Source organism: Grus americana, chromosome 17, assembly GCF_028858705.1.
Source record: "Grus americana isolate bGruAme1 chromosome 17, bGruAme1.mat, whole genome shotgun sequence".
NCBI lineage: Eukaryota > Metazoa > Chordata > Aves > Gruiformes > Gruidae > Grus > Grus americana.
Window position 1 is genome coordinate 9,099,870 of NC_072868.1, and position 27,844 is coordinate 9,127,713.

At 54.4% G+C, this 27,844-nt stretch overlaps 1 protein-coding gene across 1 annotated transcript in view; it reads left to right on the forward strand.

The window, feature by feature from the left end:
- The first annotated feature begins 397 nt into the window (after nucleotides 1-397).
- The window catches only part of NOL4L (nucleolar protein 4 like), a 62,271-nt gene continuing 34,824 nt past the window's right edge, over nucleotides 398-27,844 (forward strand). The window contains exons 1-4 of the mRNA XM_054845709.1: nucleotides 398-1,066; nucleotides 18,759-18,914; nucleotides 22,656-22,767; nucleotides 27,330-27,439. Coding sequence (XP_054701684.1) covers nucleotides 758-1,066; nucleotides 18,759-18,914; nucleotides 22,656-22,767; nucleotides 27,330-27,439 — 687 coding nt within the window. The 5' untranslated portion in view covers nucleotides 398-757. The remainder of the gene's footprint in view (nucleotides 1,067-18,758; nucleotides 18,915-22,655; nucleotides 22,768-27,329; nucleotides 27,440-27,844) is intronic.

Genomic DNA, 27,844 nt, shown 5'->3' on the forward strand with positions numbered 1-27,844 from the left:
CGGCCCGTCCCGCCGCACACGTGCGCCCGCGCCCCGCCGGCCCTTTGTCTGGGACCGGCACCTGGACCCGCGCCCCCCCGACACCCCCTCGGCTCGGCCCCTCACCCCCCCCTCCCCTTCCCCGCTCCCCGGCCCGGACGGGCCGGGGAGCGGGGAAGGGGAGGGGGGGGGTGAGGGGCCGGCCGAGCCAAGGGAGCGCATCCCACCGGCGGCGCTGCGGGGAACGGTGGGCGGCCGGCGCAGAGCACGAGGGCCGGGGCGGTGGGGGGGGGGGGGGGGAAGCGGCGGCCCCGGGGCGGGCCGGCCGGGGGAGGGGGGCCCGTCGGCGGCGGCGGAGCGGCCGCTCTAACAGGTGGGATCCCGCTGAGAGGAGGAGGCGGCCGGAGGGGGGCGGAGGAGGCAGGGACGGGCGGGCGGGCGGGCGGAGGGAGGGAGGGGGACGAGCCGGAGCCGCCTGTGATCCTGTGACAGGAGCGGCTGCTGCTGCTGCTGGCGCCGCCGGTGCCTCCCTCCGCCCGGCTCGCCGGGTCGCTGTCCGAGCCCCGGCGCCCCCCCCGCCGCGGCCGCCCCCACCCCCTTCTCTCCGCTCCATCCCGGCCGTCGCCCCCGCAAGCCCGTCCCGGGCCGCGCCGAGCCAGCGCCGGCCGGGCTCGCCGCGCCGCCCCGGCTGCCCCTCCGCCCGCTCCGGGACAGGGCGCGGGGCCGGGGCGCCGCCGCCGCCGCCGCCGCCGCTGCTGCCGCCGCCGCCGGCCGGGCGATGCCGAAGCCGCCGCTGCTGCTGCGGGGGAGCCGCCCCGGGGACAGCGAGCTGGGGCGGCAGTTCCGGGACTGGTGCCTGCGCACCTACGGGGACTCGGCCAAAACCAAGACGGTGACCCGGAGCAAGTACCAGCGCATCGCCGAGGTGCTGCAGGGGGGATCCGGCTCCGGCGGCGGCTCCGGCGGGGGGGAGAAAGGCAAGTTCCAGTTCTGGGTCCGGTCCAAAGGCTTCCGCCTGGGAAACGGCACCAGGGAGGCGACGAAGATGGGTCAAGTGGTGGTATATGTGCCGGTGAAAACGGGAACGGTTAGTGCGCTCCGTGCCCCGGGGGCTCTGTGTCTGTCTGTCTGCTTGCCTGTCCGTGTCTGTCTGTCCTCCCCGGGCGTGCGGGCGGGAGGGGGGGGGGGGGTGGTTTGCCGGGGGCGGGGGCGGGCACCCCCGGGGCCCCTGTCCCCGCCACCGCCACCGCCGCGCCGGCCCTGTCCCGTCAGCACCGGGCGGCCCAGCCCCGCCGCGCCGCCGGCCGCCGGGAGCGCGCATGCCCCATGCGGGGCGCGACGCGGGGCCCGGCCGCTCCCGCAGCCCCCGCCGCTCCCGGGGCACCCGCCGCGCCCCCGCCGCCCCGACCCGCCCGGGATGCGGATGGCGAGAGGCGCCCGCCCGGAGCCTCGCACCTTCCGCCGCCCCCCCCCCCCCACCCCCTTTCCCCGTCCCCGTCCCCGTCCCATCCGGTGCGGCCGCCGTCCCCGGGCGCTGCCGGCGGAGGGGGGCGGGGGGGGGGGCGGCGGTGGCCCGCGCCCGCCGCCGTGCACCTGCCCCCGCGGGGGGGCCGCGCCGCCGCCCGGTGCGGGCCCCGCCGCCCCCCCCCCTCCCCCCCGCCCCGTCCGATCACGTTCGCCCGGCATTTCCCATCCGCCCCACGGCCGGGGACAGGTCTGCAGTCAAGGGCAGAGAGCGGCGGGGAGGGGGCGCCGGCACCCCCCGCCCCCGCCGCCGCGCCCTGCCCGCCCGGCCCCCGCGCCGAGCGGAGCGGAGCGAGCCCGGCCCGCTGCGGCTCGCCCGGCCCCGGCGTCCCGCGGCGCTGACCGCCCCGGCGCGGCCGCTGCAGCCGGTGCCCCGGGGGGTGCGGGCAGCGGCAGAGCCCGGATTAGGGCAGCCCTCCCCGCGCCTGCCCGCGGGCCGCCGTCCCGGGAAACTCCCCCGCCGGAGCCTCATTGTTCGGCGCCCCGCCGGGCCGGCGGCGCGGGGCGCACCGGCCGCCTCCCTCCCTCCCTTGCCTGCCTGCTGCCTGCCTGCTGCCTGCCTCCCCGCCCCGCCGCCGCCCGGGGCTGCCCCGCCGCCCCATTGTTCCCGTCCCGAGCGCGCCCCGCTCCCCGGCGCGGAGGGAAACGCGCAACTTTGGCGGCCCCCGGCCCTGCGCGCAGGGGTGCGCCCGGCGCGGCGGCGCTCCCCCGGCCCCGCTGCCCCCCGCTGCCCGCGGGGGGGACGGTTCGCCGCCCCGCCGGGGACTGCTCCGGGCCAGCGGGCACAGAAGGGCTCCGGGAGGGATTTTTTTTTTTTTTTTTTTTCCCGTCCCTCCCCTCCTCTCCCCGCTGCTGCTGCTGCTGCCGCTGCTCTAAAGGGTGCAGTGTTTTCTGTGCACACACAGACTCCAGCATTGATGTGGCTGGAGGATGCTTCCATTGAGGGCAGCCCATCTGTGGCAAATGCTTCTAAACGCACTATTTACCTCCCATCTGGTCTGCCTTATTATTGAGGGGAGGGGGAAGGGTCATTATTTCTCCCTTTCCCTTCGTGGTGCTCAGAGGCGCCTTTCTTTCTCCCCTTGCAGCCCCCCTCCCCCATGCCATGCCCCAAAAAAATTCTTTGCAATTTTTTTTTGAGACCTCTTTGCAGCCCTCCTCTCCCGCTTCCCCACCACCACCAAAGAGCCCCTGACGAGGGCGGATTAGGAGCGGTACCCCCTTCCGCAGATACCGCACTTCCCCTGGGTCCTCTCCATCTAGCCGGCGACTCTATCCCAGATCTTCCAAATGCTGCAGAGTCATGGTACCCCAGAGAGGCCGAGCCAGACTCCCTCGACCCTGCTGCTAGCTAGACGCCCCCTCCCCTTTGTCCGTGAGGGAGTCCCTAGGGTCAGCAGCTCAACGAGGCCGGCGCAAGCCCACGTATTCCCAAAGGGCTTCTGCACAGATGAAGTTTCAGCAAGGAGCGTGTCTAGGCCCCCGCATCTTCCCTGGCAGAGTCCCTGCAGGCTACAGATAGGAGATACACCCAGGCTCCCGTAAACCAACAAACAAAAAGCAGGCATGCCCTCGGGGGACAACTGAATTTTCCAAGGGGCAATACCGCTTATTTCCCAGAGCCTGCCGGCCGGCCGTTTGGGCTGGGAGCGTTTTACAGAGCCACTGGCTGTAGGGAAGACCAGTCATTGCGCTCCCCAAAATCCTCCAGTGCTGAGTCTGTAGAAGTTGCTGCCTGCTGGCCCCTCTGTCCCGGCCCTCCCCAGCCCCACCGTGCCCCTGTCTGCTGGGAATCCCGTGGACCATTTCAGATGGATGCAGTTGCTGCATTTTGGTTTTGTCTGAAGTGGATCTCAAATTTAGAGATAACTTGACAGGGATTTTCTTCAGCTCCTGATAATTCAGTGCTCTCCTCGTCCTCGGTGGTTTGGGCTGGGTTTGTGGGTGTATTTCATTTCTCTCATGCATGCAGTCAAATAATTCACGAAGCTGATACGAGCCTTTTGCTCGACAGCAAAGCGTATATTCTGGTTTAATGCCTGTTCAGCTGCTTTTGCCAAATACTTCTGGAGCAGTGTTTCAGTTGCTGTGTCCTGCCTGTGCTCCTCAGCAACCTGATACGGCTCATCCTGTCCGCTCATCCTTCTCTGAGCACATCTGCCGGAGAAGCACCATGCTCGGGACTGTCCCATGGCTGAACGCACACAGCCCCGGTTCAGGGAAGGGGGAGGCGGGGGGGGGCCGCGCCGCTGTGCTGTACGTGTGGGTCGCTACAGGAAATCCGAGGTACCGGGAGTGAAAGCTAGAAGAGAGGTAGTAAAGAGCGCGTAGAGGGCAGCAGTGGGGATAAGATCTTTCCTTTCCCTGACAGGGCTGGGGCCACTCCTCCTCTGGGGAAAAAAAAAAAAAAAAAATCCCAACCCCAAAAAATAATAACCCCCCCAGCAGCAACCTGGTAGAGTTGTTCCTTTTGGCTTACGCATCCTGAGCTGGTTTGTGTATTTTCAGTGCATCTGTAGTGAAAACATAATTAACATGTGGTTATTATTTTCTCTCCTGAGTAACTTTCCCTTGCCCTCCTCCAGGCCTCTCATCAGAACAGGCCTAATCAGATTTGGGTGGCTTGAGAGCTGGGACTGTGCACTGAGAAGGGGGCATCTGCCTTAGGTGGTGGTCAGAGCAGATGGTGGTCTTCTCAAAGAATGCACTGGGAATAGGAACAGCAGTGCGGACGGATGTCTGGCACAGAGACTGTTCAGATTTCTTTTTCCCAGATGAACATCCCAAAGATGCTGGACATTTAACACATACAATTAAAAAAAACCCTACGCAGATAAACACATGAGGTTTAGCGATGTAGGATATTGTTGTCTGACAGCCTTATTCACGTACGGGCTGGATGCTGCATCCTTTAGGTCAGGGAGTTGAAAAAAAAAGGCGTTTAGACTGTACTGAGGAGGAGGGTATCTTTGTGTGCTACTGCAGCACAGACAATGGATTCAGCCCAAAGTGCCCAGATCTGCCCTTCCTTCACATGGCTAACGCGCGCCAAGGTGTAAAACACCTCGTTGTCTGCGGACTGGACCGAACCCCGGTACTGGATGCGCAGCGCTCTCCCTTCTCCCCAGATTTGCTAAGAACTGTGGGAGAATTTGTTCGTGACAAGGTGCTAAGATGCAGTTCATTATAATCTTGTGTCCCTCTTGTCCTAAGCATTTAGCATCATTTAGACAGTCTTTCTCATACAAATGTAGAGTGAGATGGAGACACGGTGCAGGGAAACGGACAGCGCTTTGGTGACAACCGGCGATGCAGATGGGCTTGGCTGTGTGTAGCAGCAGGGTGTGCAGGGGAGGGCTCGCCTCAGACTTCGGTTCGGGCATTAGCTGCGGGAGCAGTTACGCACACTCTCTAAATCAATGCCGTACTTCGCCGTGCGTGGTGGGAGCTTGTCACAACTCCGGAGCGGTGGCCAGCCTCGCAGGACAGATTCATCCTGGCAGCCCGTGATGCAGGCTGGAGGACTGCGGGATGAGGCAGGGGAAGCCTGGTGTCAGACCGGCCCTTCGGGGACTGTGCAGAGACTTGGGGATTGGGCAGGCTCTGCAGCGCTGCCCACATGGGATTTTGTTTTCCTGCTCTCTCCCTGTCCCCGGCAGAGCTGACACGAGGTTCTGGGGTTCTTGTCGGCATTACTAAAAGGCTGAGGACATTCGTGCGGGTGGGTTGCTGTTGTACAAGCGCAGTTCACCTGTGCTGGCTCCCCCGGAGCCAGATGTTTGAAATTATTACCCGAGGAAAGGTACTACAGCGGGGGGAGCGCTGTAAAGAGAATTGATGAGACCAAGAAGCAAAATGGATGGAGGCCTTTCACCGACAGCAGGAAACGCATCACATGGGACACCGGATAAATCTCACGACACAGCCTATCCCTAAATACGTTTTAGCACCCAGAGACAGGGAGCGTTGTGATGAGAAAGCCGCGGTGCCAGGCCTTGGGACAGCACAGCACAGTGGCAGAATGCTTGAGCTGAGAAGCTGGGCATGTCAGAAAGATGCTGCTCCAACAGCTAATAGAGGCTACATTTTTCCTGGTTACAAGTACCCTTCAATGCCCATATTCAGTGCCCCAAAAAGCTGCACATCTATAACCTCTAAGAACATTAGTCAACAGAAGGTTTTCGCTATGTGAATAACCACTTAGACTTTCTGTGTACTTCAAGTGATAAAAAAAAATAAATCAAGACCATTCAGAAGAGCCTTAGACAAGGCAGATGGGCCTGAGGGTATTATCTGAGAAATTGTCTATTACTTCTATAGCATAAGCCTTACTTAGAGCATACAGAGCCTTTACCTGCTATGAAAAAGCCTATCCCTGAGCATGCGGGGCAGCGCTGGCTTTTCCAAGGAGCTGAACCGATGGCAGGTTTACATTTACATGTGCACTCAGGAGACTGGCACGATGCTGGCCCGGGTGCGTGGTCCCATCCAACGTGGTCTAGAGGAAGTCTCCTACATCAACATCCCTTCCAGATTCAGCTCCAAATTTGTACAACATCAGGAGCAGTTTTTACTGCTCATGGAGCCACAGCAGTGCTACCCAGTCCTCTGGGCCTGACAACTCACCAGGCAGCAGCAAAAGCCTCCAGTACCCTTGCAAGGTGAATTTAAAGAGCTCTGATCATCTGCAGTTACACAGATTGGCAGAAGAAAGTTCCTCGCTGAGCTGGGAGCAGGAGCACTGGCAGAGCCCGTTTCCAGCTCCTGCCCACTCCCACCCCTCCGGGACAGCCTGCTGAAGCTGCTTCTAGGGATACGGGGCGAAAACAGCATCTAATTCAGTCCTTGCTTTTTTTCTGCCAAGACTCCAAGCCTGATTATAAGGCAGCCGCCACCGTGGTTGTTAGTAGTGCAGTACGGTGCACGTGGTGCAGCTCCAGCGGGAGATACCACCATCCCCAGACAGCTTCAGCCTCAGGGATGGGCTTTGGTCACCAGTGCTCGGGAGACCTGGAGTCACATCAGTAAAGGTCCTGCATCCCACCACTCCTCCTGGTCCCAATCCCCTGATACATATATGACTGAAGAGTTTCTAAAAGAATGATCTGTCTATCATCTGCGCGGTACATCCTACGTGATTCCAGAAACATCGACAGCATTGCTGATCCGAGAGGAACAGCGTTTTTTGGATAACTTTCTTCCAAAAATTGTCTCCCTCACCCCATAATTGCTTTCACATTTGTGGTTCTTGGTGGGTATTGCTCTGAAGAAGGTAAAAAAGCAAACAAACAAAGCACAGCTCTGCAAGGCCTTGTTAAATGAAGCTAAAATGGAAACGAAAGAAATCCAGGTCTGATGAGGTGCCGTTGTTCCGACTCTTCAGGTTACATCCCGCCTTTGCAAAGGAAGAGGGGTCCAAGCACTCAGAGCCCTGAATTAATGAGGAACGGAGAGGACTGTCTGTAAGAGCAATATATAGGCTGTTCTCTCACCTCTCCTCGTGGGCTGTGACTCAGAGGGGCTTGCTCTGACCACGAGCAGGCAGAATTCGGTCGCTGACTAAGGACGGCAGCAGAGCCCCGGAGAGGTAGCCGCACTCCTTTCAGTGAGAACTTTCTCAAGAATCTCTTTGCACAAACCATTCTCAGCAATAATTTCCGGCTAGCATCATTTCTACAGTTTTGGTTTTGCTGTTACGTTAGGCCTGATATGCGCAGTCTATGAACTTACGCTGTGGACAAAACAAATGGCAGGGAAACCACAGAGGCTGGAGGAGCATCAATGGGGACTCCATTCCCCCAACTCACCTGGATGCTCTGGCTTCCCAAAACCTTGTCTGCGTTGCTGTGACAGAGGAATGCATATTCATATCTCTTTCTTTAGTGCAAATTAGCAATTACCTTCCCTTGATCTTATATTAGCTGTGCCCACCTCTAAAGAATTGCATCAAGATGGGCCAAAGCCACCACTGAGTCTCGGCATCTGGTTTAATTAGCTGATTGTAGTGAGGGCAGGTACCTGTTGGCCAAAATCATCTTCTTTGTCAGAATGCTGCTGGCCTCCACTTTATGGCTGGTGCCAAAGAGCAGCAATTTATTGCTATAGAGAAATAGCTGCAGACTGTATGTGTGTATATGGGAGCAGACAGTGAGAGCAGAGGTTTGGCGTAACGGTTTCTTTCCTGCGTGTCTGAGATTAAGGCAATGGTCATTGAAAGTTAATCGGAGGTTGGTTGTGTCTTACCAGCGTGGTATAGGGCCTTTCACAGAACAACAGTTGGGAAACCGAGATGCTGTGTGAGTGGTTTCTCGCTGTCCACGCTCTGCTTCGGACGCGTTTTCCTTCCGACACGCAGGCAGAGGCAGTGCTAGCGGCTCAGATGGACCTGTTCCTCACTGAGAGGGAGAAGGGTTGTTCTGGGGAAGATAGGGTAACTCAGTCTCTGTGGCTCAGAGTTTGGGCTTTCCAGTTGCCAGGTATGGTCGTGGGTCTGTGTTATGGGAGTCTCTGGGCTGAAAATTAATTCAGGCTCATTGAGCAGCCCCCTCAAAAAAAAAAAAAGGAGAATAAAGTTTGGGACTCCCAGCTTGGCTTGCATTTGAAGGAATGATCTCAAAGCAAACCCTGAGTCATCCACTCATCCATGCTGCCAAGACATCCAAAATCTTCTGGGTTTCGGTGCTGCAAGTACCATCCACGCTGGTGCCCAGTGACCGACAGCGTGCTCCGGTTTGCAGTCTCGCAGCACTGGGACAAGCAGCCAGCCCACGGGAGCTCCTCCCTTGGGCACACATTTGGGTTTGTCATTCCCATCATCAGTTGGGATGCCGGTCGTGTGGCTCCCCGAGCCAGGACCAGGCATCTCTGCCGGGCTGGGAGGAGGCCTGCCTGCTCCCGCTCACCTGTGTCGGGCATTTTGATCCAGCAGAAAGCCCTTGAGCTGGTGACAAAGGTCTGGATGTGGGCTGGAAAGTACAGTCCTGTCTCTTAGCAACTGGTTCCTACCTCTGAGCTCTCGGAGCCGTGTGTGGGACAGAGAGCATCAGTCACGCTCCTGCTGCAGCAGCAACACGCCGAGGAGGGGATGGGGGATCAGGCCGGCTCCAGCCACCGCCAAGACGCTTAAAGAAGCTCAGGCATTTCTAACACAAGCAGTCATCTGTGAGTCCTAATCAAAGCTTCGGTTTAATTGCTTTCCTCGTGCCCTTCTCTGCACGGCGAACGGAGCGCCGATTGGCTGGCTGCGGCGGCTGCCTGCCAGCTACCTCGAGAGGCTGCTCCACACTGCCCCGGCTTTTTTGGTCACAGGGGTGGGGACCAGGGAGGGAGGAGGAAGAGGGAGGACACGGCCCATGTATTTCTAGAAAAATTAGATGTCATAGGGTCCTTCCCTGAACTCCTCTGCACCGCACTTGGGAATCCCCCGTCCCTCTTACGGACATTTGCATTGCTATTTTCTCTCTCGGTGCTCAGTTCTGCTGTTTCACCGTCGTGTTTCCTCCTCCTAACCAAAAGCAGCCCCTCTCTGGTGAGCGTTTCTCAGAGGCTCCCTTGCCAAGCAGTTTCATAAACATTTTCACGAATCCTCTGCTTTGTCCTCCTAATTAACCATCCAACTGGCCCCCAATGGAGCCTTCACCTCTCCTGTGAAGATCCTGCTTGCACAGATTATAACCTGTCAGCTGCCAATTTATTCCTCATGCAGAGGGCAGGTTTTATTAATTGTCTGGTTTCCCTGCCCTGTTTGGTTTGCCCTCCCTTTCTTCTGCTCCACGTAGCATCCCTGTTTGGAGACACAGACTCACAGAAAACCAGAGGGACCCAGATGTGAGGCTGCTCCGTATGTCCAACCTGCGGTGATGTGACTGTCGGACCAGATGTGATGGGATGTTGCTGGCCTGTGTCAGACCTGGGAGAGGGGTCTCTGTGGATGGATTACCATGACAGAGTGTTAAAGAACATGCTTGACTTCTGCTCCCCCCAACATGTAGTCTCGGTCAAGAGCTCAAAAAAATCCACTTGGTTGTTGCAGGTTAATGGGGAATCGTTCCTGGGTGTTATTTACAAGTCAGAGCTTGGCTTTTGGAAGATTTGGGGTCCACCTAGTGTGGTTATGATGGAAACAAGCCAGAATACAGAGAGGGCTTACCTGAATGCAGGGACAGACCTAACAGATTTCCATCAACATCTCTCCCCTGTGCCCTCCCACCCCAACTCCCTGTATAGGACCCCCCACCCTGGCAGAGCTGTGTATTGTGCAGCCCAGCATAAATACGAGCGCCTGCTCTCATCGAGGGTAGCTGCCGTGTATTTTGCTGGGTTCCCGTGTTGGGAAGGGGGGTGATGGAGTCCAACAGGACCATCATGGTTCGGCACCATCCGTATTTAAGGCGCAGTATTGAACCCTGCGCATGCTCATGGGGAGCAGCAGCAAGCAATGTGGTGGTGCTCGGGTGTAAAACGTGGTGGTGCTCGGGTGTAAAGCAGGACATCAGCATTTCCAGGCTCTGGCATTAGGGATGGACTGTGCTGAAGCCACCGCGGCACGGCTCAAGCCCTGCAGTGCCCTTACCTGGCGAGGAGGCTGAGTTTTGGGAGGGGAGGGCGTGCAGGCATTTTACCCCCCTGCTGAGCTGTCAGCATTTTCCTAGAGGCACATCTTGCTGTTCCTGTGGGAGTCTCCGACTGTGGCCCACATACGCTGAACTGCCAGGGAACAGTACTGCCATGCATCCAGGGCTCAGCCTCAGCCCAGTCTGACCTTGATTCACTGTAGCATCAATTGTAACTTATTTTACATAATTTTGCTTGCCGCTGATGAGCTGAACTGCCACTGCTGCTTTGTGCCTCCTCCTGCTTAGTTTCATTTTGACATCACCGTGTCCTTGCTGTAGGTATGATGATGTCACACGGCTGCCCTAACACCAGTGGGTCTATTCCCAGGAAGAGGGAAGAGGGGGGTCACCTTGCTGTGACTGGTAACCTCATCACTTGTTATAATGCCTTGTCCCCCTCCAGCTTGAAAGATTTTGCTTTGGTGGGGTTCTTTATTAGATCAGTGCCTCAGCGCTGTGGAGATTGCTCACAGTGGTAACTTACTTCAAGGAAGAGCCAGCTCTAAACATGTTCTGAATTTGTTACAGCTATATATTTTCAATATTGTTTAGATTTCTAGTTTTAGATTTCTTTCAGGATGCTATGGAATATAAATGCTTTTCTAATTATAAATGCAGATTACCATTCCCCCCCCTTTTCCTGCCCCAGTAGCATGCCCCCCCAAATCACCTAGAACAAGATCCAAATGACATAAAGAAATTGCTACCCGTCTTTGCAGATTTATTAAAAAAACCCACCCAAACTCACATTTTAACTCTGCCTATTTCAAAATAGTAAGAAATACTGCAACATTATAATAATCCCCAAATAATAGTGTCCATGATACCTTCCCTGTCAGGGAGCCACGGTGCGACTCTTCTCCCGCACAGGTCACAGCACGCCGCAGAGCCGAGCAGTGCAGTGGTCCCCAGTTGATGGGTGGGAAGACCACGGTCCCAGGGGAACGATTTCCTGGGCAGGTCAGTTGGGTTTTCTGCTCACGAGGTTGCAGCAGCCTTTCCCACCAAACCCAAGAGAAAAGGTGCTCCAACAGCAGCTTAGGCTGCTCCACAGCACCCAGTATTTTGTTACCCTTGAAACAGCCTGCTTGCCTGCCCTGTAACCCTGCCCGCAGGCAGCACAGCACAGGCAGGGCAGCGCCGGCTCCCTGCTCGTTCCTGGCAGGCAGGCGCGGGGTCACGTTTATTGGGGAGCGCTGCGCTTACCTCTGCGTGCCAGATCCAGCTGCTCCTCTGGCTTCCCCTGCCGGCATGCAGCCCGGTGCTCGCAGGGAGGCAGCTCTGCTCTCCTGCGCAGTGCAAAATGTCCTCTGCCTCCCGGGCAGAGCAGGCATCTGAGCAAGCCTCTCTGCCTGCCAGACTTCTCCTCCCTCCTCTGGGCAGGCCTGGGATGGAGGGCAGCCCCGTTCCCCAGGGGAGCAGCCATCCACCAGACCCCGCACTCACCCCTGTCCTTGGCACCGGCCAGCAAGGTGCCCCGCAGCAAAGCCCGCAGCCCACCTGGGCCCTCTCTGCAGCTGGAGGCAGGGCTGCCATTTCCAGGCTCACCCCTCCCAGACCTCCGTGTTTTCATTCCCAGGCCTGGGAGCCGGGAGAGGAATAAGCCGAGGTCAGAGCAAAGGCCTGGACCCATCTCGATGGCTCAGCTGCAGCTGCTGAAAGAGCAGCTCACTCCTAAGAGGTGCCTGTCCACCACTGAAAGACATACACCTCAGCTTTGTTTGCCATCTAAAAATAATGTGCCTGGCTCCCCCTCACAAGGAAGTATTTACTTTGAAAGAAAAAAAAAAAGTATTGTGTACAGTTCTGGGTAGAGAAACAATGTGAATGCACCCAGCGCAGGCTGGTGGCCAGGGACTCGGGCGCATTGGTCTGCCGGCTCCCGGCCTGAGTCAACGTGTAGCTTTGGGAAAACGACTTCTTCTTTGTGCTTTGGTTTCCCCTGGAGGAATTAACTGTCCTGGGCTGGAGTGAAGCTCAGCTGATCAGCAGAGCCAGGGCTGTTTGTACTGCAGTAAGTAGGACTGAAGCTGTAAGTGCAGGATGGTGCTTCATGTTTGCTTGGTGGTTCGTGCAAAATGACATATAAATGCTCAGCACAGAGAAACATCGTCAACATTTCAGCAACCGCTTTTCCCCCATTTTTCAAGCAGAAATTATCAGAAAAAATTCCCAGCAAAATATTTCCAGGAGAAAAAAGCAAAATCTGTGAGAGCATTTCCCATATTCTTCTGATGGGTTCTTTTTATTATGAGCAATACAGTGATATTGTTCTCAGCCTAGCATTTCCCCAGTGCCTATTTCTAAGCCACGCACTGTGCCCGTGGCATGAGGGACAAGAGGAAGAGGGAAGTTCGAGGAATCTAGCTCTTCTTTCTCCTCGCAGCATTAGCAGAGGGAGCCTGCTGTGGTTTAACATATCCCCCGCAAAAGCTGCTTTCATCCTACACCTAAATACCATGAGGAGTGAACTTCCTAAAGCCCTGGAGAAGTCTAAATATAGAAGCCAATCAAGGGCTGACTTCCCAGAGATGAGAAGTACCAAGAACAGTTTCTTGATCAAAAGTTGTAAGAGTCCATATTGAAATAAAACGTCTGTTTCGGTGCTGAAGCCTGTGCAGAAGGAGTAATTGCAGAGGTGGGCTGTGCTCCGCATGCTCGCCACTCCGTCTGCCGGCGGTACTCACGGCACCGGGTGCAGGAGGCAACCTGGGAGGTGGTGGGCTGCCCAGGGAGATGGACGCGAGGTATCATCTCTGAAGCACCTGGCAGGAATGTCTCTGACAGCATGGCAGGATTTCATCCCTTGCTGTATGTTGCAGTTTCTGTCCAACTGCTTTTTCCTGTGCACGTCCGCTCCCCGTTACAGCTGATAATTTTTTTCTAAAGAACAGAAATTTCCTTAGAACAAACCACAAGTTGTAGGAAATTAGAAGGGCACCTTAAAGAGAAAAGAGCAGCAGAACACTTCAGATAAAACACAAACCCGAGCTTGCTAATCTCAAACCAAGTATGTGACAGCACCTTTGCGCATGCAGCAGAGGGAACCACCAAGGGTTTACAGTAAGAGTGAGGGACGGCTGATTGCCGCAGTGATAGTGATGCTAGGCATGGGCTGGGGAACCTGCGGGCGTGCCGTGGGGTGGCTTGCTCCAGCGTGGGACCGGGGAACCCCAATCCTGACCTGGCTGGGGGACAGCGGCTGTGCCCCGTTGCCAGCGGGCAGCAGGAACACAGGCAGAGCGAACTATGCTGCCTCTCTCCTGGGTGCAAGGAGGTGACCTTGAGGGGCAGCTCGATATAGCTGGCCCCAAACCAACCTTTTGGGTGTCCCAGGGATGAGGGTGACAGCGGCCCTTCCGGACAGCAGCGGGAAATTAAGAGTTTAACGTGCTGGGAGACTGTGGTGCCGGGGGGAGATGCTGTGGTTGGGAGATACAGAGATGAACGCTTTCATGTGGGAAGTGCGAGAAGAGGGGAGGGTCTGCTCCCCAGCCAGAGAACAGAGTGCAGCCATTATCAGGCAGGGCTCTGCAGGCAGGAAGCGGCTTTTGACTCACAGGAAGCTGAATTCGGCTGGTATCAGCCCCTCGCGCAAAGGCCAGGGCGGCATTTTATCTGCCGTTGAACACAGCAGATGGGGAAGCAGTCGGCACTCCCTCCCATCCCGATCCTGCTCCAGCACCCCCTGCCCTGTGGGGGCATGGCCCTCTCATGTTTTCCCCTCTGCAAAGAGATGCCTCTCTGTGGAGCAGTGAAGCAGGGGCAGCTTTCTGGGCCCCCAGGAGAGCTGCCGGCCCCACTGGAGGAGGCAGAGATTGTCCCTGCCAGCTGGTGCCAGGGCAGAGCCAGGACCCTCCAGGCTTTTGAGCCCAGCCCAGGCAGGTACCAGGTCCCCCAGCAGTGCCCCTCACCAGTCAGTCTGCAGAGGAGCTGGGAACGTGCAGGCTTCAGAGAGCTGGCTCCCTGGCTCGCAGTTGAGATTAAATCCTCCCAGATTCTCCCAAATCAGACAGTCTGAGGTGGGAAAGGGCTTGCAGGGACCGAGAGCTCTTTGCACGGAGCCTGCTGCTCGTCCCTTGGCCTCTCTGCGGAGCTGCCCCGGGCTGGGAGTCTGGTTTCTCATGGGGCGGTGGCAGCTCGCAGGGGCTCGGGGTGGAGGTCACCGCGGGGCAGCATGGAGGGGATCAGATGGCAGCTGCTAGCCTTAGACCTGCTGCCCCGCGGAAAACCCAGTTTGCTCATCAGTGCTGCAGTTTAGCTGCAAATCCCTCCGATTATGACAGTTTTCACACACACACCGGGCAGCTGAGGAATGGCTGCAGGGGCCTGTGGGGGCCCAGCAGGACGTGGGGAGTGGAAGGAGCTGGCCGGGTGGAGGTGGCCGGCCATGGATGCGTGTGGATGCTGCTGTTGGGCTCTAAGGCTGGGCAGGTCCATGTGGGAGACATGGCAGGGCTGCCATGGGGGCTCGGGTGCTGAGGAGAGCAGCAGAGAGCAGGTGGGATGGCTGGGGCCTGGGGACGGCAGGAGCCTGCCCAAACCCAGGGTGTGGGACCCTGGGTGCCTGCAGCCCCGGAGGCTTCCCGCAGCCAGGGGCCGGGCATGCCGGGGCCCTGCCCGTAGCCTGAGGCCCCGGCGTGGGGGTCTGCTCACAGCCGGGGCCTGCCCGCGCCCAGGGGCCCTTCCCGTCGCCGGTCCGTGCCGGGCGGGGCCTTGCGGGCGCGGGGGCACCCGGGCGGGCGTGAGGAGGAGCCGGCGGCGGGCCCGGCCCGGCCCGGCCCGGCCCGGGGGAGCGGATTACCGCCGGCAGCGCGCGGCCCCGCCGGTTGCCATGGTTACCCCGCTACCTGCCGGCGGGCCTCAGCCCGGGCCGGGCGGGGGGGGTTGCCCTCCCCCGCTCCCTCCCTCTCTCCCCGCCGCCGCGGCAGATGTCACCGCCGCGCTGCCGGCCGGCCGTGCCCGGTACCGGGCCCCGCCGCCGCACGGGGCTGCCCGGGCACTGCGGGCGGCGCTGGGTGCCGTCCCCGTCCCCTCACGCCGAGCCGGGCCGCTCCCACCTCAAGGGGGAGAGCGAAGGGCCTGGCCCCGGGCAGCGGCGGGGCTGGCTGCGGAGCACGGAGGGGAGAGGGCGGGAAGGGGGAGCCCGCGGCGGGCCGGATCGCGGATGGCGGCGGTGCGAGCAGGCCCTGGGGAACGGGGGTCGAGAGTGCCCTCCGGCAGGCGGGAGGGAGGGCAGGGCAAGGGCGGCTGCTGAGAACAAAGATGCCGGGGCAGAGGCTCGGCGGGTGAGCGCTGCCAGCGCCATGACCGGTCCTGACGTGTGTGGTAGTGCTGCCCATCCTCGTGCCTCGCCCCAGGACATCATCTCTGCCTGAAATGGCTGTCGCCTCCCGTTGCTCTTCACGGGCCACGCCGGCCTCGGTGATGACGGTCACCGCTCCCCGGGCGTGGGGTGGTGGGGTGACCCCGGCCTGAAACAGCCGCCTCCCGGCACTGCTGTTGGCTATAAATAGAGCCCGGTTGCCCGAGAGCGGGAGGCGGCTGCGGAGGAGAGCAGGAGGTGCCGGAGCTGAGGGCGCTGGGGGGTGGCCAGGGTCGGTGAGATGGAGCAGGGGATGCAGAGGAGGTGCAGGAGGGACTGAGGCACTGGGGCCGCACAAGAGGATGCAGAGGGCGATGCAGAGGGCGATGCAGAGGGGGCGATGCAGAGGGCAGGGGGATGTGGGGTACAGGGGCTCATGAGGGGTGAGGGGGAGGCAAGTGGAGAAATGTGGGACTAGAAGAGATGGGGACAACAAAGGGCACTGGGGAGGAAAGACCTGATGGGAAACCTGGAGGAGAGGAGGTGAGAGGAGACAGAGCGCTAACCATGCTGGGAAGGTGGGGAGGAGGTGAGAGAAAGGGGGGTGAGACCTGTGGGATGGGGTACGCAGGGATGGAAAGGGAGGAGAGACCTGGAAGGAGGAGAGAGAAACTAATGCTGGGCAAATGTAGGGAAAAGTAGGATGGATGCCTGTAGGGTGGCAGAGGGACTTCCTTTCCTCAGCACCTGAAATGCTGCCTGCTTCCAAGGCTTATGTCAAGGCTGAGCTTTGATCCTGAAATTTTTTACTCACTTGGGGGGCAAGTGACTTCCAATAAAACCCCAACACCAGGAGGGGGGTAAGAGCATCCCTTATCCCCATCCTTCTTCCCAACTGAACTTTTATTGCTTTTTAAACCTAAGGGGTTTTAAGCCGTTCTGAGATATTAAGGGCTCTGACTCATGCCTTGAATACTCGTGAGCAATACTAGGTGTGGAAGGAGGAACCAGAGGGGCGTGGGCCCTCTGAGAGGTAGTCTAATAGCACGTGTGTCCTCTTAAATCCTAGGTCAACATTTGGTTATATTGCCAGATATAAACCTCTGTAATCCTAGAAGCACTGGCTTGATACAGCCTCTTATATCCAGTGGCTTTGATACCGCTTGCATCTCACCTGCTTCCCAGAGCTAAACAATCGTCACGGGGAGAGAAGTCACAAGGCTGATGAGGGGATGGAGAGATGCGAAGAGTCAGGGGAGGGTCACTGCAGGGAGTGCAATGTCGAGGAGGCAGCTCCGGTATCCGGCATCCAGCCAGGGTGGAGGGAAAGGCGGCGCTGGATGAGCAGAGAGGCTGTAGCGATGCCCAGACCCTGAGGTTACCTTAACTGCATTCATTCTGAAACCGAGGAGGAAATAGGGAACCGCTGGCTGTGCAGGGAGGAGGGTTTTAGTTGGTTGGGATGGCCCTGGAAATAGTGATTTGCATACAGGGTTGGTTACAGCCTTAATTTTGAGGGCTCTGCTTGTTGCATCTGACTGTGCTTTTCTCCTGATGCATTTTCCTTTGTCCTGTTTCTGTAATTATCCTCATTTCAACCCTGCTCTGAGGATTATTGGTCAGTAGGAAGCCTCCTAATGCCCGCTCCTCCTTGGCAGGGGAATACCCATGCCCTCGATTAAAGTGAAACTCCCCGAATGGTGACAGAAGAAATTAGATCTATATTCCTCAAAGACACTCCCTCGGGCGAAGTTTCCCGACCCCCACCACTGCAGCACTGCCACCCTGCCCCTTGTGTTCGTTCTCAATATTCTCTTTGTTACAGCCACCTTTATACACAGCTCAGGGCTCCCTGGGGAAGGCAGAGGTGGTTTGTGTTGGAAAATCCTCATGTGCATATCCTGGGTGAGCACATCGACCCATCCCACCGCAGTCCGTGCCCAGTGCGGGCAGTCTGTGTTCCAAAATTGGGGTGAGGAGACAACTTTAAGAGCACTTTACATTAAAAAACTGCTTCCCCAAGATGTTGGGTAGTCTTTAGCAGAAGGCTGTCCCTCTAAATGATTGATTTTTGAGAGTCCCTTGACTAGTGGCTTATGAACAGCATTTGTTTAATCTATATACTGTGTAAGATACAGAGCCCAACCACCAATAACACCAAAAAAAAAAAAAGGTTAGGAGATTGGGTGTTCCCTTTGCACACAGACCTCTGCCAATCTCCGCCTGCATTCACAGATACGTGAATGCATGTGAAAAAGATAGTTTGCAGGTCATTTTGATGTGCAGGTTGCTGCTCACCAGCCTGGTGTGTACCACTGCATCCATGCAGGCCTCAAAGGGACGTAGTGTGTATATATATATGTGTATGTATATGTATATATAATATATATGTGTATACATACACCTGGCTATGCAATAATGGTGGTTTTTTTCAAGGAAGAAGCTTAGTGACTTCCCAAAGCGTGGCCCTTTTTTGGTACCTCCAGCCATTAGAGCAGCCACCGACTATCTCCATTAGCGCTCCCCGCTCTGGTGCTTTGTGCCGGAGCGCCGTTAGCAGCTGCCGGGTATCAAAAGCTGCCTCCCCTTCCCGTGGCGCACCCTGCCAGTGTGAGCTGACACCGTTGGTGCCAGTCAGCTCAGAGGAGCACTGCTCCCCACACTTCCCACTCCCACCAGTCTGTCACCACTGCCGTGTGTGGCAGAATTACTGCCTCCTGCTCTCCAGCACATCCTAACACACAAAGAGCTCTGCTGCTGCTGCTGCCAGCGCTCAGCTGCTCTGCATATGCGAGAGAGGGAGGGTGCCTTGTAAAGGTCAGCGTGGGGAAGGAGGGCGATTCTGTCTTCTTCCTTTAGGGGCCATATCCTGGCATCACGGTGAAACCTTGTCCTGCCAGCTGATCCGTGTCCGTGGGGACCGCGGCCAGCAAGGGTGCCCCATGTTGTGGGACTTCTCAGGATGGTTTAGTACCATGTGGAGGTCCAAAGAGCTTCCTCTGCTTGTTCCCCGCCTAACAAAATCATCCCAAATTATGAAAATGGAATTTCTTGATTGGTTGTGACTCCACTCTGGACTCTTCCCTTGTTTTTGTTCCTGGCCCAGTTTCACTGGCAGCTTTAGCAGCACAACAGCAGCAGCCACCACTGCCCTGGCTACAGCAGGATCCTCCCTGGAGCACTGTTTAATTTATCCCCCACATCCCCCGTGCCCAAGGCAGCCCGGGGCTGGAGCACCACGACTCTGCCCCCTCCAACCACATTAGCCCCGGGCCCATCTCGTCACCCCTGTCACCCAGTGCTGACACTAACTCAACTTGCCTGCACTGTTGTAGGGGGCAGATGGACTGTCGGAGCCCGAGGGCATCTCTCTGAAACGCGTGGCTGTGGTGGAAGATTTCTTTGACATCATATACTCGATGCATGTGGAGAGCTCGTCGGAGCCGGGCAAAGCACCCAAACATGCCGGGCAGAAGAAAACCTACCGAGCGGTGAGACTCCCCCTTTGCGTGCCCCGGGCAGCGAGGGGACAGGAGCGAAGGGCAGAGGGGCCGTGGGATCAGGCATCCCGTGGGGATAGGGACAGGGACGGGAGGGCAGGTAGAAGCAGAGCCATTGGTGGGAGGCAGAGGCGAAGGGGAGTCCCGTATGTCTGTGTGGGGAGGTGTGAGAAAGGAGTCATTTAAAGGCAGAGCAGCTGTGCTCGGGAGACGGGAAAGCAAGCTGCAGTGGCAGCACAACGGTACGGCTGCTTGGAGAGGAAAGACCAAGTGAATCATACAAAGACGTGTCTGGGGGGAAAAAAAGCAAGAGAAATGCTTGGTATTACTGATGGGCGAGGGGATGTTTGCCCAGTCCCCTGTGCAGTCTGCTCCGTGCCATCTGCCTCCCTGTCTCCCTCAGCCAGAGGGAACTGTTTCACATGGGCCTCGAAGGGCAGGAGCAGCCAGAAAGGGGACTGGGGCATGGCTGGAGCCCGCCCCTCTTCCCCAGCCAGGTGGATGCTCGCACCAGCCCATGGCTGGTCTCTTCCATTACAAAATGGAGGCAGGCACTGAGCTAAGTCTCATCAGGTGCTCCATGGATGCTGAGAACCAGCTCTATCCATCCTGAAACCACTCTAGTTAGGTCAGGAATAATTTAGCTTGAAGTGTGCTTCTCCAGGGAGCTTGCTGTTTCTCCTGACTCTGCACAGCCCTTCAATGTAAATGTTTGGGCTCTCCTTTTACAAGAAGAGCTGAATTTACTGTCCAAACCCGAGCTACTCCCTTGAATCCCACAGCCCTAAGGACCAGGTCGCTTAGAGACAGAAATGGCTGGTTGGCAGCTCATGTCTCTGGTGTATACATCATCTTGGAGAGGTCTGTGCAGGAGCCCTGGTCTCTGCAATGATGCCTGAGATGATGCAGCGCTCGGTGTGCTGCCTGAGCTGGCTCAGGGGTGGAGTCTGTCCTGCCTGTCCTGCCTGCATATGTCCCTGGGTCCATCCACGGCTGTTTGTGCTGGCAGTGCTGGAGGGACACCCAGTGCCCTGCAGCCCCCCCCGCTCATGGTGGGAGCCCCCAGGGAGCAGGGCTCTGAACACAGAGCTTGTGGCATCGCTCCATGCCCTGCGTGCTCAACTCTGCCTCTGCGACAGGGCCAGGGGCCGGGGCACACGCTGACCCTCCCTGGCCGAGGGCAGGTGACCTCTTTACAGTCTGGGGGTGGGCAACCCCACCAGCACAACCACAATTCAAAAACTTTCCACTCATTTCCCCAGCAGACCACTCTGACCCCCCACTAATTCCTTCAATTCAGCTCTCTGGAGGACTAATCTGTGCCCTGCACAGCCTCAGGGGAGCAGGCTGGATCCGTCTGTTTTCCCAGGCCTGCTCGCAGCAGTCAGAGAGCTTCACGCTCCACCCCTCCGTCTCCCTCTTGAGCTGAGATCATCACATTAGCAGTGTGTATCCCCTCCTGACCTGGCAGGACGCTGCCTGGCTGGGCTGGCTGGCCTCGCTCATGGCCTCGCTCATGCCCAGTCTCCCCAGAGCGCCTTTGCAGCCGGGTTTGGAAGGTGAAATGCTGCATAGCACGCCCTGTGCCATGGCTCGGGTGCACAAAGGGATGCTGCTGGGTGGTCAGCTCGGGAGGCTTCAGTGTCCCCTGCCGTTTCTCTTGCTCTCCCTTTCCCCACCATTTCTGATTAGAGACACTGGAGAGTTTGCCCTTGTCCGTGACCTCCGGAGGGAGGCAATCAGAAAGGGAGTTTGGATGGGAGATAACTCATCAAGGAAGCTGTCTGCTCTGCAGAGCATCAAATCAGCTGAGAAATAACAACTGTATCACTAAAATTAGCTGAACATTTGCAGCAGAGACTATGGGCTTGCTGGAGCAAAAGAGGCAGGGAAACTGGGCTCAGCCCCACGGGCAGCATGAAGGGACAGTTCCCTGCCTGCACCACAATACCACGTTTGCCACCAGTAATTTTCAGGCCCCTAATTTCAGCATTTCTGTGGAAATCCCTAGTGCTTGCGCATTGATAAATACCGCACAGAGGCAAAGGCTGAGCTGGGCAGCCGCTCAGTCACAACAGAGCTCGATGGGGCTGTAGCTAAATAGAAAGACAATCCCATGAGGACCAGGCACTGCATCCTCCATTTAAACGGCTGGGACAAGGTCCCTGCCTGAACTTTCCACCCATCTGGCATTAGCATGCATGTAAAACCTCGGGCTCTGCTGCCGCTCAGTGGAGATAAATGTCTCTCCCTCCCACCGCAACACTGGGTCACGGGGCTGCTTTGGCCATGATCAGGCAAACCCTCTGTCCTCTGCCCCATTGCACTCCATCTATTACATTATTTTATTCCAAACTTAAACATCACCCTTTCCTGTAGGATAGAAAAATGCTTGGAAGTTAAGTATTTTTATTTTTGCTTAACAAAATAAGGTGGGAGGGTGATGCCTACTGGCAGAGGAGGGGGATCAGGACATCCTGGGCTGCCCTCCTGGCTCGGCCCCCATCACCAGCCGTCGCTCGCGAGGTGTCTGGTTGCAGCCCTGCTTCCCGTTCTGAGCCCCACTTCTGCCGGGCTCGCAGCCCTCAGGACTGGCACAAACAATTGAATTTCTGTCTGCTTTATGACCCCACTTGTAAGTGCTGTGACCCCTGCTGGGGTCACGGCCCCTGGTTTGGGAACCGCCGTGCTAGGACAAGTCGCTTAGACCAAACAGGATGGGTGATTAACCGTAGGAACCAACCCCAAAGTAAGAGGTGGGCTCTCCACCTCTTAATGCCTTCCAATTAAGACCAGATGTCTTCCTGGAAGATCTTTTAGGCAAACCACAGGCTACTGGGCTGCAGGAGAACCTGGATGAAGTTCCCTGACTTGTGCTATACAGAAGGTCAGGCTCCATGATTTGATGGTCTCTTATGGCCTTAAAGAAATCTACATTAAAATTGCCTCATTCCTTCTCCAAATAACCTAATCTTGATCTTCAGAAATACTGTAAAATTGCTGCTGGCAGGGATTAATTGGAATAATAGGACTCTGTGATAGCCAGGCACCTTCTGTCAGTGCTTAGGTCTGGATATAGTGTTTAACTTCAAGCATCCAAGTTTTAAATATTTATCCTTAGCTTTTCCTCGTCTGTAAAATACAAATATCCCACAAAGGTTCAGGAGACTTAATTCATTACTGTTTGTAAAAATGTGTTCAATTCCCTAGATAAAATATGTCACAGAAGTGCAAAGTATTATTAACAGTAATTGATTGTCATTGTGGGAAAAAGTGACCTGCCCTTACAAAAGATTAATGGATTCTTCAGGTTACTGGTGTGATGGTAATTAACAATGCAAACAGAGCTGACGAGACCTTACTTTCTCATTTGATTCTTACACATTCGTAGCTTTGCTCTTCCCAGACTCTGAGAGGGAATGGAAAGGAGTTTCTGGGAAGGTATGGCTACGCAAGGAGTCCAAAGGTCCATTCATTTGCATCTCGGTGCCTCTCTGACACACCAGTTACCCTCCCAAAGTGTTCCTCCACCAACAGTTGCTCCAGAGGGAGGGATGCAGGGATCCCAGGACCGGGCTGACAGGATCGATGTCGCTGTGAGTCGTTGATGTTCTTGCCTAGGCTGAGCAGGCGAGGTGGGAGGGTGCCCATGGTCTCCAGCACTCTCCACCCCGCTCTCCCTTAGGCATTCTCCCTTGCCCAGGACATACAGCTATCTCCTTGTTTTCCCAGATTGCAGAGACCTATGCTTTTCTCCCGAGAGAAGCTGTGACCAGGTTCCTGATGAGTTGCACCGAGTGCCAGAAGAGGATGCATTTCAACTCCAACGGACTGGAGCCGAAAGGTAAAGGCAAATGAATTCTGCCAGCAGAGCTGACACAGCATTTCATACCAGCATGGTATCGCTGATAGCTGTCAGGATACCGCCTCATCGATGACATACTTCTTAACCTAATGATTTTCCTAACCTGTGTTATTTTTCGTGCACTTTTATAGCCAAGCTGAAAGAATTGCTTCAGTCTGTGTTGTCTGCTACTGTTTTCAGCTTACAGAGTAGAAGCAGTCTAGCTTTCTTTCTGAGCTTCCCCAACGCAACTGTACAAAGCGTGGGTCAAAAATACTGCAGATATGTTTGCAATCAACCCATAATCATATGTGGGTGGAAACTTCAATTTCTGAAAAACGTGACCTAAAGTTTTTTCCTTTAAACTATTAATTTTGTAATGAAAGACACTGAATAGGTCTGAATAACTGAAGTTTCTGATAAAGTAGTAATTTGCAGTAATTAATTGATATGCATGGCATGATCCTCTTTTTGATAACGGAAAGTGTTTTAGTAATCAAAGTTATATTATGCCTATGTATACAACCAATTAGCATGGCCATTGTGGTGGTTAGGTCATTATAGTTCTTTTGTAAGTGGAACCAATCTGCAGCTCTTAGGCCTAAAAGATATAAGCGGTATGTAAGATAGAACCAGGTTTTCTTCCAGAGTAAATGGTTAAAGTTGATGTTTGTGTGGTTTTTTCTGAATTACAAACTTGTTTTCGTGATCAAGGGCAAAGCATCAAACTGACTCAGAGGTTTCACCCAACAAAATTGCTTCTTTAAAAAAACATAAGGAAACTGCAGAGAGTTAGACTATTTCAAAACTGTTAAGGCAAACAGGCTCATTTGGCAGCTCTTATCAAGCAGAGAAACAGAATTAAATGAACAAAGGACCCAACAATAGAAAATTTCTAGTATTAAATACCAATTTCTGACTTTTTACTCTAGAAGCAGGGCTACAGACAGCCCAGAGGTTCCGTTTAAGTGGATTATGTGTGCCAGCTCTCCAAAGCTAGTGACTGAAATGCTTTGTACTTGTTATATTTTTTAGAAACTCTCCCAAATAATCCTATGTGACATTTATTAGCCTAAGCTCCATTACCGTGGCACTTCCCACTCTTGCTGGCTAAGGGCCCGATCCCTGTTTCCAATTAGGTCAAGAGAAGTTTTGGCCTTTGGCCTCACTGGGAGCAAACCTGACCTTTACACTGATTGCGCCGCATCCATCACCAGTGACATTCCAAGTACTGCGGCTGCAGCAGTCGGCTCAGTGGACGGGAAGGGCCATGAGATGAATCAGGCCAACAAGGATGTCGCTTGTTGGCTTGACCCAAACCAGGACACTTTTCTAAACGCCTGGCACTAGCCAAGCCGTCCGCCCCAGAGCTCAGGATCCCTTTTCAGGAGGCAGCTGATGAAAAGGCTCATTGTTCCTTCAGGGGCTCCCTCCTGCCCACCCACCTTCCCCACGTCCCCCACGCCTCTCCCAGCAACACAGCACCCAGCTCAGAGGCAGCTCAGAGGACACCAGGTGCTGACTATCCTCCCCAGAGCTGTCCTAGCTGTGGAAACCATGATCAGGGCTGTGATCTGGCTGTCTTGAGCAAATTTACAAATTAATATCAATTGATTTTCATAAAGCTTTCTCCCTTAGCAGTTCTCTTAAAAATAAATCAAACAGGCATGTAAAAAGTCCTGCTTCTTACCCACCAGGAATGGAAGGACAGAAGTGTCTTTCTGCTCTGAGTAGTACCTAAATAGTGACTAAGTACCTGTGAAAATGCATAGAGTAGATTAGATAAGGTAACTTTTACTGGAGAAGAGTGTCTGATTTCACTAATACATATTCAGGAATTTATCAGGAGTAAATCACCTAAAAAAACCATTGGAGTCATAGAAGAATTACCTAGGTGTAGGCACATGCATACACACATACAAGCATATATAGGTAAAGTTTAACTCAGTAAAATTAACAAATTTGAGTCATTCCCATCTCTTCCTACTTCTCTTGTCCATTAAACAAATCTCAACACATTTCATTTGTGATCACAAAAATCCCTAATTAAACATATCTGACATCAAACCCTGCAGGGCAGGGCACCCATGTAATTCATAAAGCAAATTGTCTTGCTCATGGGAAACTTAGAACGTCCCTGGACCTCACTGTGATCTCTTCGCACTGTTATTAAATTAGGACTAATTCCAGTGGAGTTACACAAGTGTGGAATTAGGATGGAAACCATTTTACTTTAAACCATTCTGCCTGTTCCATCTGTATGTCCGACTCATGGGGCATGTGATATAGATAACTTTTTGAAAAATGAGCTAAAGAATTCCAGTAGCCCTCTCTTGTGACGTAGGGAATGAGGATTGTTCCCGTGGAGTCCCCCAGGCCTTTTCAAACAAAGGTTTTCTTTCTTTTTCAGTTAGCTTAAAAAAGAAAAAAGGTTTTGGTTGCTTAGGCTCAAGCTCTTATCTGTTGCAGTTGCACAAATTCACACTAAATTTGTGGCTGCTAATGGGATTATTCCAGATTTACATCAGCATGGTTTCAGGCAGAATTTAAGCACCAAAGATCATCTACCTCCCTCTTCCTCCCCATGTGAGGATGCTGAGCTGCTTCTGTTGAGCCTCATTCATTTCTGCAGCGCTGAACAGTTAAGTGGGGGATGGCGGGAGAGCAACATATCATCCTCAGAGGTATAAAAAACTCACCTCATCCACGCCTGTGCTTCAAGAAAGATAAGCTCTATCTTTATTACTCTTAGCAAATGCTTTCCTAAACTCTTCTTAAAGACTCAAATATTGATGACCCAGGCAGCCTGAGTAGGTGGCAGATTTTGTTCCTAGAAGCTGTTTCCCCTTTCACCATGAAACCAGACTGCGAGAAGCACCCCTTGCACTGGGATTTTAGCATCTTTTCATCACAAAGTAACATCCTTGCACAGTAGAATAATGGGTTATTTTGGGTGCATAATTTATAGAGACATAGAAGTGCTCTTAATTAATATGTAGGTCGAAGCATGACGGAGACCACTGACATACAACCATGAGAAAAGAAGGGAGGAATTAGTTTACAAGGTTCTGAAAAGCTTTGCACCTTCATATTTGAGCAAGCGGAGGGCCTGAGTAACTCTGGCCACCCTTTCCTGCATCCACAGGCAGGAATGCTTCAGCTGCCCGGGGATGAATTAGATGGACCTGGAAAAAAAAAAAGCATTGTATTTCCATGGACCCAGTTAGTGTTTTGTTACAGAAGATTTGCAAAAACCTATGTGATGTTTAAGTCAGTTACAGACAGTTTTTGGGTCAGGTCATATCTTAATTAGACACGATAGATCTGTTATTTCCAGGGGTGTGAAGCGTCTTCAGGTCTGCTGAGTTTCGCTGGGATTTTTTGATATTCAGCATTTCTGAAAAGCAGGCCCATTATGTTTGGGTTGATGGGTTTTCTAAGGTGCTGTAAAACATTTTGTGAAGGTTCTTTTTCAAGGAGCTGTGTCAGAGATGCCTGTGAAACCAGTGACCCCAGAAAATGCAAGCCAGCCAGGGAGATTCAGAGACAGGAATGGAAACCTCCTACCATCGGTTCACCTTCAGCTCCTGGAAATCCTTCTTCCCTGTCCATTGTTGCTTAAGTTCACTTTCCAGTGGACACCACACATCCCTTCAGAGTGTGCTGGAAGGCTGGATTAATTCTCCACACTTGCATCTGCCTATACTGAGGGCAAAGAAATCTTTCTTTTAGCCAGCAGCCATCCCTGTGGGAAACGGCAACTTTCCTCTTGAACAAACCCATTGCATGAGCCTGTAAATTCAGTGTTAGAATAGATAATTCTAGCAGTCTCGTGTCCTACATGGACAGCTCGCAAGCTCCACAGTGAAGATGGCAGAGCTGACAAATCTTTGAGAATTCAGAAAAATCATTGAGAATTTGCTTTGTGGGGACTCCTCTGGTCTGGCCAGACAAAACGATCTGCAGGAGCGGTCTGAATCTAGAGTGATCTCTAGAGCTCAATATGATGCAGGCAGAGGAATCAACAGGAACAATTTAAATTAAAGATCTTTGAAATTAAGTTTGTGGTTTAATTAGGATGTTAAAAATAACCTTCATCACCAGATAGAGATACTTAATAAGTTGCCTTAATGTTAACTCCTACCTGAGGGAATCCCAGCAAAATTGGCAAGACTTTGCAATGCTAAAGCAAGCTGCAAATATATTCTTGTTCATCAACCTCTGCATAAATCCCATTTGCATGGAAGTGCTTCTGAGGCATCGGCAAGACTCGGTTTCTTCCTCCGCTACATTCTAGTTTGGTAGACTGAAAAATTATATATTATGTTTAGTCTTTTCCACAGGTGACAGCAATGCTTTTTTTTCCCCAAAACAACATCTGTTCTGTAATTATGTTCTTGGTGGGGTCGTGTTCTTACAGGAACCTTAGCTCAGCGGGCACCAGCTCTAGCTAGGGATTTGAAGTGCTTCTAAATACATATGTTTAATGATTATGAGAACACATCATAGGTTTGTGCTTCCACATCCCTGTGTCTAAATAAAGTGTTTCCTCTGTTCTTCAGAGAGCGAACCACCTTCCTCTTTGGTTTCTGGGATCATTGACTACAACATGCCCCTCACCTCTACTTATCTGAAGCAGATGAAGCTGCGGGTAATGAATTCACAGGAACAGGTGAGTCGCGCTCCGGGCGCAGGGCAGTGCGAGGTGCAGAATGGGTTTCTGCCTGTGCTGAAGGGGTAAAGGGAGTGAGTTGTGCTTGGCACATCGATTTTTGGAGGATGCTTTTGGAAATGGCTGGTTTGTCCAGGCGGGTCAGGCTCTGACCAAGTACAGCAAGTGTTGATGCATAGAAGCCGGGAGGGCAGTGCGCCTCTGATCTTCTGGCTCAAAGAAATCAAACAGGGCTACTTCAGCATCTTGTCAGCGGAGAGGATGATGCAGTTATTGCTTATAACAGCCTGCTTGTTCTTTAAACATACATTCTAAGAAATTTTCTTAAAAATACATCTGATGAATAGGAATTTGTTTCTTTACCTCCTCCTAATTGCCTGGGAGCTTTAGCAGACGGGATCTGAA